General features: G+C 34.1%; 1 protein-coding gene across 1 annotated transcript in view; it reads right to left on the bottom strand.

Annotated features, from left to right (window-relative positions):
- The window catches only part of ZNF292 (zinc finger protein 292), a 112549-nt gene that overhangs the window by 24039 nt on the left and 73643 nt on the right, over positions 1-14867 (bottom strand). The window contains exon 5 of the mRNA XM_069065102.1: positions 6873-7075. Coding sequence (XP_068921203.1) covers positions 6873-7075 — 203 coding nt within the window. The remainder of the gene's footprint in view (positions 1-6872; positions 7076-14867) is intronic.

Here is a 14867-nt window from a genome sequence, read left to right as displayed (position 1 = left end):
ACTATTGTAAGGCACTGGGGATAGGAAATAATCCCTACCCTGAAAGAGCTTAAATTCTATCAGAAAACACAACAGGTTATATGCAAAATAGATACAAAGTGATTTTCTCAAGGGAGAGCACTAGCAGCTGATGTTCTCTGTAAAGGTTCAATGTAGAATATGGTGTTTGAGCTAAATCTTGAAGGACACTGGGGTTTCTAAGAGGTGAAAGTGAGAAAAGAGAGCATTTCATACATGAGGGGCAGCAAGTACAAAGGGACAGAGATGATAGTGTAGTATATATATGTATATGTGTATATATATATATATATATATATAAGTAACAGTAAGAAGGTCAGTTTACTAGGGTGAATGAAGGGGAGAACATTGTATAAAAGGCTGGAAAGGGAAATTGAGGGGCATTAATAAAGTACTAAGGGAAAGAGATGAGAAATGGAGCATAGTATGTAAGTAATAGTAAGGTCAGCTTAACTAAGGTGAATGAAAGGGAGAAGTACATAAAAGGCTGGACAGGGAAATTGGTGCCAAGTGGTAAAGTGGTGGAATTTATATCTGATCCTACACGTAATAAGGAATAACTAGTGGTTATCAAGCAAAGAAGAGAGATGGCCAGATTTGCATTTTAGAATAATAATTTTGGAAGTTGTGTGAAGGACAGATTGGGGGTGGGGGGAAGTTTGAATTAGGGGAGCACTAGGAGCATATTGCAATACTCTGGGCAAGAGGTGATGAAGGCCTGAATTGTAGTTGTTTTACAGGCAGAAAGAAGGTCAGGGAAGTGTGAGATGCCATTGAGGTAAAGACAAAAAGATGTAGCAACTGAGTGAATATATTAATCAGCCAACAAACATTTACTAAGAGTTCATTATGTTCAAATGTACTATGCTAATTGATGGGGGTAACAAGAAAGGCAAAAACAGTCCCCATCCTCAAGGAGCTCACAATTTAATAAGGATACAACATACAAACAACCTTGAATAAACAAAGTATGTATAGGAAAAACAGAAGATAATTTCAGAGGGAAAACACTAATATTAAGTGGGAATGGGAAAGGTTTCTTACAGAAGGTGGAATTTAGCTGGGATGTGGAGGAAGCTGTAATGTTAATGGAACAGGAAGATCTTCCCCACCCATTAATAGGCCTGTGTGACCTGCTTTGAGCTCTGGCCCAGCTCACAGCTGTGATATAGCCTAAGTCACATGGAGCCCAAGTGTGGGAGGAGTTTGCCCAATGGAATAACTGAAACAGAGTAGGAGAGGTAGAGCAGAGAGCTGAGGGAGGAACTTGTCTAGGGGAACTTGTGGTGAAGCCTGACAGAAAGAATGCTTGAGATGTCAGTGGTCCCTGGATTGGTGATAAGTTCACCCTGCTAAATCTTACCTCCTGGTATCCTAATAGTGATGCTCCAAATAAATATTTTGGTTGTGCCTTTGAGGAAGAGAGTTTATTATATTTTGTGAATCTACCCTGGAAATACATATGCATATTCACAGCAACTGCTATGGGTATTGCATTGGTGTTATAGAAGCCAAGAGAAGCCAGGAAATAGAGGAAAAGGGAGAATTCCAGGCATGATGGATAGCCACTGAAAATGCGTAGTCCAAATACAGTGTTGTTTGAGGAACAGACTACATGGAAGAGGGTAAGGTGTAAGACTGCAAAGATAAGAGGTGCCAGATTATGGAGGATTTTAAAAGCCAAACAAATTATTTTATATTTGATAATGGAGGCAACAGGGATCCAGTGGATTTTACTGGTGTGTGTATGTGTATGACATATGATTGGAATTTAGGGAGATCACTTTGATAGGTGATTGGATATAAATGAAGTGGTGAGAGGCTTGAGGCAGGGAAGCCAAGCAGCAGGCTACTGTGATAGTCCAGGTGTAAGATGATGTGTGGATGACGGTGAAGAACAGCAGATGACTAGGAAGATGCTAGTGCCTTTGGAAGAAGTAGGGAAGTTTGAGAGAGGGGAGAATTTTTAAGGAGACACTGAGTTCTGTCTCAAAATGCTGAGTTTGAAATGCCTATCTAGGTAGTTTTCTCTCTCTCTCTCTCTTTCTTTCTTTCTTTCTTTCTTTCTTTCTTTCTGTCTGTCTGTCTGTCTGTCTATCTATCTATCTATCTATCTATCTATCTATCTATCTATCTATCTATCTATCTATCTATCTATCTATCTATCTATCTATCTCTCCACCAAGCAATTGAAGATACCAGACTGTTGTTTTAAGGGTGAGGTTGGTGTTGAAGACCCAAATTTTTGAGTCATAGGGATAAAACTGATAACTGAAATCATGGAAATAGAAAAGATCACCAATGTAGAGAAAGAGAAGAGGGTCAAAGACAGATTCTTGGGGAACATCCTAATTTAGGACATGTGAGGAACATAACCAAGATAAGAAACAGAGAAGTAATCAGAAAGAAAACAGAGTAAAACTCCAGAGAGGTCAAGGAAAATGAGGGTTAAAAAAAAGTCATGAGATTTAGAGATCAGGAGTCATGACCTTAAAAAGAGTTGTTTCATTTTAGTGGGGGAAGATAAAAACCAGACTTTAAAAGAGTGAAGAGTATGTAGATGGGGCAGGTGTAATGGTAATGAGTAAAACTAATCTTCATTTAAGTTTTGCAGCAGAAGAAAATGGTAAGATGGAACTGAGGGAAAGGTAGGTATCTAGGGAAGATTTAGTGGGAGATAAGGAAGACAAAAGCAGCAGGTTGCAGATTGGTGGGGGAAGGAGTTAATAAAAAAAGAATGAAGATTAGACTAACAAATGGAGCAAAGTAAAAGAAGATATGGGCGGGGACAAGATCAATGAATATGAGGATAGCCACCCCTTTCTAAGAGACAGCAGGAAAGGAGAATGAAGACATAGAAATTTAGAGAGAAGGAAGGGAAGAAGTACACATCAGGTAGTCTTCATTTTCTTTGTAAAGTAGGAAGTGAAAAGATCTGTTTAAAGTGAGGGGAGAATAAGTACAATTCGGAGCATGAGAGAAGAGAACCCCTAGTAAAGCTGTTTTAGGTGAAATGGTAGAGAGTTAATAAAAGAATTTTCGAATAGTGATAAGGACCTAGTTGAAGTTCAATTGCATACATTTTAAGTGTACCTACTAGTCCAGGAGATTTCTACTTGAAGGTAAAAAAAATGAATGACAGTACCAGAGATAAGGTGGTACAGTGGTCTAATGAAGTATTTGTGAGATAAGAGAGAAATAATGTTTGGATAGTACAAGAGGAAAATCAGGAGCTAATGGTGGAAGGTCAAGAGGACAAGCTATTCAAGGATGGAATTAACTTTCTGTTTTCGACCACAGTCTTTTTTTTTTTAAATTAAATTTTATGTTTATTTTTAGTTTACATCATTCATTTTCACAAGATTTTGAGTTACAAATTTTCTCCCTGTCTCCCCCACTCACCACTCCAAAACAGCAATTCCACTTTATACCCCCTCCCCCGTCCCCCCTCTGACTTTCCTGTAGGGCAAGATGGATCTCTATACCCCAGTGCATGTACATCTTATTTCCCAGTTGAATGTAAAAAAATATATATATATATATCTATATGTAGATATATATATATATATTAAACATTTAATTTTAAAACTTTGAATTCCAGATTCTTTCCCTTCCTCCCTCATCACCCACCCTTACTGGGAAGACAAGCAATTCAATATAGGTTGTACATGTATAGCTACGTAAAACATTTCCACAGTGGATATATTGTGAAAGATTGACTATATTCCCCTCCATCCTATCCCACCCCCTACTTATTCTGTTCTCTACTTTGATACTGTCCCTTTTCAAAAGTGTGTTTCCCAACTTCCCTTCCCCCCAACCTGTCCTCCCCTCCATCATCTCCCCTTTCATTCCCTTCCCCCCTACTCTCCTACAGGGCGTATTTTTTAGTGTATATGTCATTCCCTCCCTAAACCAAATTCAATGAGAGTAAGGTTGACCCATTCCCTTTTGCCTTCCTGTTCTTCCCCTCCATTGTAACAGTTTTCACTTGCCTCTTCTATATGGGATAATTTACCCCATTGTGTCTCTCCTCTTATACCTCTCAATTTCACCTTTTAAGTATCATCCCTTCCTATTCAATTGTCCCTGTGCCTCTGTCCATGTATACTTGTACACATATATCCACACACTCACATATGTATTCATACACCCATATACTCTCCTACATAGACATATGTACATACATACATATGTACATACTACATAGACATATGTACATGTATATATATGTATACATATACACACTTATATTCCCTTCAACTATTCTCATACTGAGAAAAGTTTTATAAGTTACAATTACCGTTTTTCCATGTAGGAATGTAAATAGTTCAAGTTCCTTATGACTTCTTTTCCCTGTTTACCTTCTCATGCTTCTCTTGCTTCTTATATCTAAATTACAATTACATTTTCTGCTGAAGATAAACAGCATTACCAATGGTTGCTGGGAAAAGGATTTTTTAAGAGTTGTCTGCTTCAAAAGGTTTGCAATTATTTTTCATAAAGGAAATTTATTAGATAAGAATTCATTTCCATGAATGAGTGAAAAAGAATTGCTACTTAGGAACCTGGGGATGTTTAAGAAACTGATGTAAATAAATGAAAGTGTAAAATCTGGTCAAAGTGGTGCTATTCAAATTATCCTTGGACCCTTTAGAAGGTATAAATTGGACCTATGAATTCAGTGGTGCAGAGAATCTCAGCAGCAGGAAATTCTTTCTACCAATGCAGGTGGACAACCTTCTCTGCAACTTAGTCTTAGAGTGTTATCTGTGACATTGAGAAGTTAAATGATATGCCTAGGATCACAGAATCAATCAGCAATCATTTCCTTAAGTGCCTGTTATAAGCTAGGTACCAGGGATATAAGGACAAAAAAATGAAACAATCCTTACTTCCAAAAAGCTTATCTAACTAGAGGGACAAGAACATATATTAATACATACGACATAAATACAAATACATACAAAGTGGTTATATACAAGGTGGAGCACACTAGCAGTTTAGGGGAATCAGGAAAGGCTTTATGCAGAAGATGGTACTGGAGCTTCATCTTCAAAGGAAAATGGGATTTTCTAAGGCAGAGTTAAAGGAGGGAGCACATTTCAAGGCATGTGGGAAAGGATGTGGCATGAGAGGTGGAATGTCATGTGTGCAGAATAGAAAAAAAGGCTGGTTTGGCTGAATAGCAGAATAAAGGAGGAGGAGTAATGTCCAATGAAACCAGAAGGGTTAGGGATAGGGTTATAAGGCAAAAATTAAATGGAAGAATTTGCATTTTATCCTAGAAGCAGTAAGAAGTGACTGGAGTTTAATGAGTAGAGAAGTCACATGGTCAGATATGTGCTTAAAGAAAATTATTTGTGCAGCAATGTGAAAGATGGATGTGACACGAGGAAACCAAAAAGGAGGCTGCTGCAATTAACAAGGCAATGGTAATGAGAGCCTGGTACTTGTGGGAGTGGAAAGAAGGGGTTATATATGGTGGTAGAAACTGCAAGATTTGGCAACTAATTAGATATATGAGGCAGGGAAAGTGGGGAATCCAGGATAATGCCAAAATTACAAACCTAAGACACTGAAAGGATGCTTGAGCCTTCAATGGAAAGAGAGAAAGCATAAGAGGGGAAGAGATTTAGGGGAAAAGTAACGGAATTCAATTTTGGACATATTGAGTCTGAGATGTCTAAAGGTCATCAGTTTGGAATATCTAATTAGGTAGCAATTGGTGATGTGGGTCTCAAAATGGCTCAGGGCTATAAGACCCAATGAGGTTACCAATAGAAGGGAGAAAAGAACAAAGTCTTGGGGAGCACCCACAGTTATGGAAAGGGTGTGATAAGGATAGGCCAGGAAAGGAGATTGAAAAGGCAGAATTTAAACCAAGTCTTCTAGGTTTTGAGATAGTCTCTCTATCCACTCTGCCATAATACTTCTCATTACCATTTAGCAATCCTTTTAATGGTTTCCCTATTGTTTAAATAGTAATTTTTTAAGTGCTGAACTCCCTAAACTTTTACCTCCTCCAACTTAATCTAAGAAGTGGATACATTATGTGATGATATAAAAAAAATTCCTACTTCAAACAGAGGTCCTAATTAGTTTGCAAAATTATCATTAGATCATAGGGTTACAGGATTTTAGGGAACAGATATTATCTAGTCCAACCCTTTAATTTTAAAGATGAAGGAGTTATAGAGAATTAAAATGACTTGCTTAAAGTAATTTTTGTTCCAATGGGAAGTTAATAATAATTTATATCAGAATGATAAAAACTCATAGAAGATTCAGATTAGGTACAAATTATCTTTTTTATTTAAAAAGAAAAATATCCTTCATGGGGGAAATGGTCATTTAAATTCTGTACAATGACTTTGGAAGTATTAAAAAATGGAGAGATATGTAAAAACTAAAGTGTAAGGTCCCAGGAGGTCAGGAAATGTGTTTTCTTCACCCTCCATCCTCCTCAGTACTAGCTTATTGCACTGCACATAGCAGACATTAAACACCATTTTTGAATGTTAAAAACATGACAAGTGTCTTGAAACCATACAAACTGAAGATAACTATCACATCTTTCCCATAATTTAACTGCATTCTTTAAGAGAACATTATCAGCTAAAATAGCAGCTCAAAGAAATTTATATACGGCAGAATGGACTTAAGAGAATTCCCTCTATCTAAAAATCAATAAACAAACAAAAAAAGTTGATAGTTAATTAACCCATGACTAACTTGAAGGATGAGAATTAAAAACCTTATGACTTCCTTCCCCCCCACCCTTGAATTAACAATAGCTTAAAAATCATGCCTATAAGTTTTAGAAGCTATCTCAGTAAAGAAAACATACTTACCTCTTCAATTAACTTGTCATTTGGTGATGCTGTGCTGAGACAGACAAGGTAGGTTTGCTTAAAACTGCCCTTTGTACCAAGCTCTGGATGGTCAGAACACAGCTTTGCTAAGGCAGTAGCTTGGCTTAACTGATTTGCTTTGATTAGATGTTTAATTCTCATATCCAACAAGATGGGACCCTCAAAGGCTAAAAATTCATTCACTTTGAAAGACAAAACATAACACATTATTAACGGAAAATACCATATTTGACAATACTACGTTTGAAATACAAATATTCTCATGGAATTTAAAAACCAAAAGGGCAGAGAGTACTAAAAAACGTGATGTGATTGCCACTGTATTGTTAGGCTAGTTTTTCTCCTCCCATGAAGTTCCTAACCTTAAGAAGAGGCTATATTTTTTTAAATTTATTTGATTTTAGTTTTTGGCTTTTTTGAGGGGCAATTGGGGTTAAGGTCACATGGCTAGTGTGTGTGTGTGTGTGTGTGTGTGTGTGTGTGTGTGTGTGTGTGTAAGTGTCTGAGGCTGTTTTTGAACTCAGGTCCTCCTGACTCCAGGGCCAATGCTCTATTCACTGAGCCACCTAGCCACCCGAGGCTATATTTTTAAAGAGTCATTAGTAATTTCTGTCCACTAGAAATTCTTTCTCCATTAGAGAAAAGACACTGTAATAAATTCTGAAATACTTAATTTAACAGGGGTAGAAATAATCCTACTTTAAAACTGTTCAAAAACATACTAAATTCTTTTATCTGCTTGACAGTGAACTCTAAGTAACAGCATTATGGGATGGAATCCTGAAGATTCCTAATGGTCACATAAATGTGGATATGATTATTTCAGGAGGTTTTAAACTGTGCTTTTAATTTACATATATGAAATGTTTTTCTTTCTAAGAACTCAAGTCCTATTTCATCTGTGCAGTTGTGTCTAGACAAGTCATACTTCCTAAGGTAAAGAGCTTATAAACTGTTAATCTCTGTATATTTTATTTCTCAGGTGACAAACTATTCGAAGCCCCTTTCTAACCTTCTGGTTTCATAGTGTTTAACTGTCTACAAGAGAAACTTTTTGTTTAATATATAAAATTTTATATGGTGGTAACATGAAATAGTTTTTTTTTTTTACTACTGACAATATCCCATAAATAATACTGTTTTTTCTATTTACAAATGGAGTACAAATACTTACCTAGTACTACTTCTGTGTCCCCGCCACCCCCCACTTTGGATATTTATTCTTTACTCTTCTCTTAGTATTTTGTGAACTACTTATAATACTCTAGTATAATGACTAAATTCTGAATGTCTTGATTATTTAAGATAATTTCTCAGCTTCAAAATTAAATGAATCACAGAAATCTCAGATTTGGAAGGTACCACTGAGGCTCTCTAGTTCAATCTGTATATATGAGTACCAGAATGAGAATCCCCTCTACAACATACCCGGCAACACTAGGCAGCACTCCAATGTCCTTTGGGCAACCTGCAACTTTGATTCTTTAAAGATTGTGGTGTTCCAAGATTTGTCACCTACAGCATATCACCTGGAGAACATTTGTGTTTAAAAAAAAGATGTGGTTTTGTACTCGGGCACACCTTGGGATTGTTGAAAGCATTGTGCAATTCACCAAATGCCAACCACTGTTTTCTTCCTTTTATTCAGTTCTGAGTCTCACACTGCTTATCTGCAGTGCTCTTCCCAGGTGTATGCAGTAATATAATAACTTAGGGGACTGACCACTCAACTCTCTGTTTTGGTCTGGACAACAGGCATTTTTCATGCATTTGGTTTTTCTATTTTTACTTCTATATGAATTTGTTGGTAATCACAAAGAATAAAAGAATCTTGGACCAAGAAAGTACTGCATTGGCTATCAGGTCCAAGTTGTGCCTTAATAAGAATGTCCTCTAAATTAAATCTCATTTTATATTTTTCTCTGTTCAATTTAATCTTACTATAAATATGGCCCATTGCTCTGGTCCAAGCAGATCTTTCTGTAATCTAATTACATAACATAATATTCTAGTTTTGTGTCAACTTTAAATTTGATAACAATCCCATCTATGACTTCATCCATAACACTGAAAAAAATATTAAGTAGAACAAGTTAAAGTCAGATCCATTAGTCACTAATTGATAATGTGTTAGGTCCAAATAGTTTTCAGTAAACAATGTAAATATATAAAAATCAAAATATGCAGATATCACATAATTTGTTATCTTTCTGGCGTCTTTTATTCTATTTCTCTTCTAAGTTTTTTGATCCCATTTCCCTTCTACTCTTTTCCATATCAAACTAACTCAAGAAATTACAAGCTTAAACACATAAAATAAATATTAACAACATCTAGTTTGATTAAATAAAACAAGTATAGAGGGCAAGATTTTTTTCAAATGTCTGTAAGAGAAAAACTGTAATTAATTTCTATGTTGTGTTTAGTGTCACATGAGGAATAGAATATGTGATTTTAAATTTAAAGTTTAAAGAAAATATGAAATAAAAATGATGGCTATTTTGACTTCAAATGAGTTAAAGATATTACACTAGCTTCTAGTTTCTAAATCTATCTTCTTTGGAAAGGCAAGCTAGAGATGCACAAAAGATAGGAATTATTTCAAAATAATCCTTCAAAGGCTCAAAATGAGATCATTGTAAAGAAGTAATTTTGAAAGATGGCAAACATGTCAACCAAACAGATGGCTGGATTTCCTAAAATCCCAAATTGAAAAAAAAAAAGGAAATTAGGTGGGGAAAGTGGACAAAGAAGAATTGTTACAATGAAAAATTAATGTCACAAAAAGTAGATTTAAATATGAAGGCAAAATTAAAGTTATTAATGAAAGGTTTTGAAGAAAAAGGAAAAAAAAAGTATCTTTGGGTTACAGGACAAATCTAACCCTCAGGAAAGTGGTAAAATTCATCCTGGCTATAAGCAGGCAAAAGATATCATACAGATTGTTATCTTTTTAAAGATGAAGGAGTTAAGGAGTTACTAAACTCCTATTTAGCAAGTAATTAGCTTTCAAAGGAAAGAGAAAAAAGGTGATAACCAAATCAGAAATTTATGGTCCAAGTAAACTATAAGGGTATGTGTGATAAAACTACCAGCACTAACCTTGGCCCCTTTATTTTCTGTCCCTTTCCTTCTTTACTCCCCTGTCCTAGAGTTATATCCTTACTCTGTTTCCCCAATTGTCATTCTCTTTTCCTTAACTGGCTATAAAATGGGACTTAAGTATTTTACAGTTTTTTCTAAACATTTTCAACAAGGTTTTGTGCTCCTTGCTCCTATTTTAAAAGTGAGCTGAACTTGTGGATTCATGTAAAGTCCTTTCTTTGATGATGTTTGTCAAGTAAAAAAAAAAAATATATATATATATATATATATGTATATTGCTTTTTGGAGGGGGTAAGGCCGAGCAACTTGCCCAAGGTCACATAGCTAGCAAGTGTTATGTGTCTAAGGCTGTATTTGAATTCAGGTCCTCCTGACTCTAGGGACAGTGCTTTATTTACTGCACCACCTAGCTGCCCCATAAAAAAATTTCTAAATAGTAAGATGGATATACCATATTTCATGATTTAAAAAAATCCTAAAATTAATGTAAAAAAGTTGAACATGTCGCAGATCACAAAAATAAGTTCCCTAAAAAGTTGACTTTTACATAGGTGAGATCCCTCAGTCTTTTTCTCTGAAGCAAATGACAATAGAATATTAAGATCATTTGTTTGCAAAGTGTTTTATAAGCATTAATTAATTTCGAGTTTCACATAAACCTTGTGGAAATGCTGACAGCTTTAGCTTCATTTTTCAGATGAGGAAACTGAGGCTGAGAAAGGTTAAGTGATATGTTTTTAGATACATAGTTACAAAGTATCAAATGTGAGATTTGAACTTAAAAGTCTTTCTGATTCTAAGTTTAACATCCTATCTACTAAGGGAAAAAAAAACTTTTCTGACCTATTTTAGGCACTTAAAAAAAACCTGATAATTATAAAATGTACCTTATTAGCTTTAAAACTACCATTTGAATGGACAGAAATATTCTTATTTTATTCACCTTAATAATCCATAAAACTTTAATGATATAGAGAAATAAGGAATATTAATTTTGTCACTATTGAAAAAAGTTAGTTTAGTATCAATTAAAGCTGAAATTTTAAGGGTTAAATTTCATTCATTTATTCATTCATTCTTACTTGGGATCATTTTAATCCTTCGATAAATAAAGGCTTTTTTTTCATATATTTAAAGAAAATAGTTTTTATTACAGCTTTTGCAGTAGAGGGAGCTATGATTTTATTTAATTAAATATGAAGAAAGAAGAATCCAGAGTTTGGGAAACAAGATTTAGTTGGCTCCAAGTTATAATTACTAGCATTTGCCACTTTATATATCAGACTCTGATATTTGTCCATTGATAGAACAATGAACAATCAAGAGGCCTAGGTTCTAATTCTGGTTTTGAGATGGCTCTTTAAGAAAATGAGCAGACAGCTTTTCATTTTTGAGTCTTTGTATCCCCAATGCTGAACTGTCAGTTGAATTAATGAGTAGCTCTGTGTGTGTGTGTGACTTTGGGTAAGTCAACATACCGCTATAAGCTCAGTTTCCTCATTTATAGAATAGGAATAACAGTGCTTTTATTATATACTTTTATAAAGGGCTGCTAATAAGCTATATGGGTTTGCTGTGAGAAAAATGCTTTACTAACAAACCTCTAAGTGCTATAAAAATGTGGGCTGTTATCATTACAATATTTACTGATCATATTAAGGGTGGGGGGGGAAGTTATCTGACTTTCAACAATTAATATTCAATTACTTTGTAACCAACAGGGAATGGGAATCATTTGTAATTTATAGTGAATTCATGTTAATGATACATGGAACCAATTTCACTCCATTTCTCCAAGACTAGCTCAGATCAGCAGTATTCCTTTAAGTATTCCAGTAATCACCCTCCAAAAAAAAATCTGATAATTTACTTTTTCTGTAGAAAAAAACCTAAGTTTCAAAATTTCTATAAAGAGTTTATAATGAAGGTACAGGTTCCTTTCACCTAAGCTATTTCAAACCTATACTTGTATGGAACTGAAATTTAAGGAAATTGCTGTCCTTTCCAAGTATGATTAGTTCTCCAGAAGTTTGTTTCAAAAGACCTTTAGTTGATCTTTTAAGTGTTTTAAGTAATGGTTTTTAGGAAGGTCTGTTTCTGAACTTTAGAAGTTCATTTAACGGGCAGCTAGGTGGCGCAGTGAGCAAAGTGCCGGCCCTGGAGCTGGGAGGACTTGAGTTTGGTTCCAGCCTCACACACTTAACACACACACACACACACACACACACAACTAGCCTTGTAACCTTGGGCAAGTTACTTAACCCCAATTGCCCTCCCAAAAAGACAAAAAAAAAAGTTCATTTAAAATCAAATTTTATTTCTTCATATAATTCCAAAGGTTTTGTACTGTAAGTATGAAGGAAAGTGCCTAGGTTTTTAATAGTTTATTTTTAGAATCCTGAGATGGCTTAACTATTATAATCAGGCCAATTCAAAAACTCTCAATTTTGTTTTATGAGTTAACTGTATTGTTCCGAACATAGGGGATGCATCCCTTTCTAAAAGAAAAATAACCATATGTAGCCTTATATTGAAAAGAATTAAATCAAATTATGGTATTATTTTAAAATATTCATTTCAGAGAGTAAAAAATTGTTTAATTCAAATAAAGATTTAAAAAAAATTGTTGCCTTTCTCACTGTAACTTGTCAAGAAGATAGCTATGAGGATTAAAAAATAAAACCAAGTTACAGTCCTTATACAGATATAGGGAAAAGTGGCTTATATTTGATCAATATAATATTTGTGTCTGCTGTGCCTAAATAAAAGGTAGAAGCAACAATGATAAAATGGGACTAAGGCTTGCTTACATTTAGTATGGCCATTTTTTGTGAGTTTCTTTTGGCACCATCATTAATTTCACTGTTTAAGCTACTTTAAAAAATTCAGTATTTTAAATAATGGTGTGAGGCTGTTTAAGAACAAGAGAAGCTTAGATAGAAGTTCCAAAGTACTCCTACAGATCTTTTTTTTTTTAACAGGTAATACAACTAACTAAAATCTTAAATCAAATTAATGTGATTCACATTTCTTTTAAGATTTTGCTTTCTCTAAATGATTACAGCTGATAGAAGTATTTGCATGGTTTAGTTCTTTAATTTAAAATTAGCTTCTAAACAGTATTTTATTCAATACCACCAAAACCTGAAACAATAAAAACACAACAACCCACTAATCTGTAAGAGTGCTTCATTATTACTTTTTTTTGTTTCTACCAAAAGTAGAGGTTTAATGGCTAATCTTGTAGAAAAGGAAGCATAAGAAGTGGGAAGTCACACTATCAGAAGTTAATGCATTTCACAAAACTCATATACATGAATATATATAATATATAAAATTTTCATTTATGTTGTAATATTTTCTTAATATACACTTTGATAAAATGTATACTCTTTGAGTCCAGAGGCTGTTTAATTTTCATTCTTTGTATCCCCAGGAACATAACAAGGTACCTGACCCATAGTAGGCATTCTAAAAATTACTTGTTGATTATCTGGTGTCCTTAAATTCTAATTTATAAAAACACCTTTCTAAACATCAATCCCTAAAATACACCGGGGATTATTTTTTGTTTAAGTAAAGGGGGGTTCAATGAAGTCTTATTCCTACTCATAGGTCCCATTATTATTTGAACTATGGTGCATGTTTCAGCTAGTCTAATGAATGAAGTACAGAGATATCAACCAATTTATCTAAAGGAAGATATTTAACAGAATAACTGTTAAATGTGCTAAGTTACGGACTGACAGTACATGCTTTATTAAAATGATTACCTTAAAATAAAGTTTGATGTAGAGGAATCTAAATAAAATATTTAAACAAATATTAATTTGTTTAATTAATTAAAATATTTTAACAAAAGTTTGTCCTTACTGAAATATATATCATTAAATATATACTTAGAGAATGCAGGGAACTTTTTAAGGATATTTCAGACTTTTTTTTAAATGGAATTAAATTTCCAAAGTAGTATTCATATAATATTAAAATATCTAAGTACTATCCATATACATAATATGCATTTATTTAGTTTAACTAAATGGCTCTATCATCATGACAGGGAATCTTTTTTCTATCCAAAGTCAATGATTCACACAAAAAATATTAATTCAAGATATACACATAAAAAGAAATTTAATTTAATGAGCTGTTCAGGTCATCACTTTTTAAAAAAGATAACAAAGAAGTGTAGTATGCTAAAAAAGAATTCTTGTCTAGGAATTACGAAAGACCTAAAGAATTATGTTACCACGGATAAGCCACTTCATCTTCAGCTTTCTCATCTGTAAAATGAGGATAATAATATCTATAATACCTACTTCAGAAAGCTTTTGTGAGGCTCAAAAGACTATGTAAAAGTATTTGGTAAAACTTTAAATGCTATATAAGTGATAGTTATTATAAAGAAGAGGAACTATGAAATTTAAGAAATACAACAAAAAATACTCAATTCTATATTATGGTCTGCAGAGGATATAAACAGGGCAAGAAACAAGGAAAAAAGGAAACCAACATTTGAATGACAATAACTAGTGATTCTCTTAATGCTAGCATATGGTTAAAATATAACCAAAGGGTTCCAAATTATGCTTCTCCATTTAGAATTACATGGCATTTATGCATTTACTTTGGGGGTGACTGCTCCAGGAAACAGATTTCCTCAACTAGGCTAAATGAGTACCAAAGGTCCCAAAATGGCAATACCCTGACTTAACATTCAAGAGAGGCAAACACATACAAAGATAAAAAAGCAAAAGACGAGGAGAGAAACTGAAAGATAATATGTTAAGGTGAGTGTGTAAACTAAATTGCTCTGGTCCAGATTTAGAGCTGGAAAGGACTTCAGAAATCACCTATTCCAACTCACTT

Source organism: Petaurus breviceps, unplaced genomic scaffold, assembly GCF_028583685.1.
Source record: "Petaurus breviceps papuanus isolate PSGF00001 unplaced genomic scaffold, PetGlider_PUasm1.0 90667, whole genome shotgun sequence".
NCBI lineage: Eukaryota > Metazoa > Chordata > Mammalia > Diprotodontia > Petauridae > Petaurus > Petaurus breviceps.
This window is presented reverse-complemented; position numbering and strand designations above follow the sequence as displayed.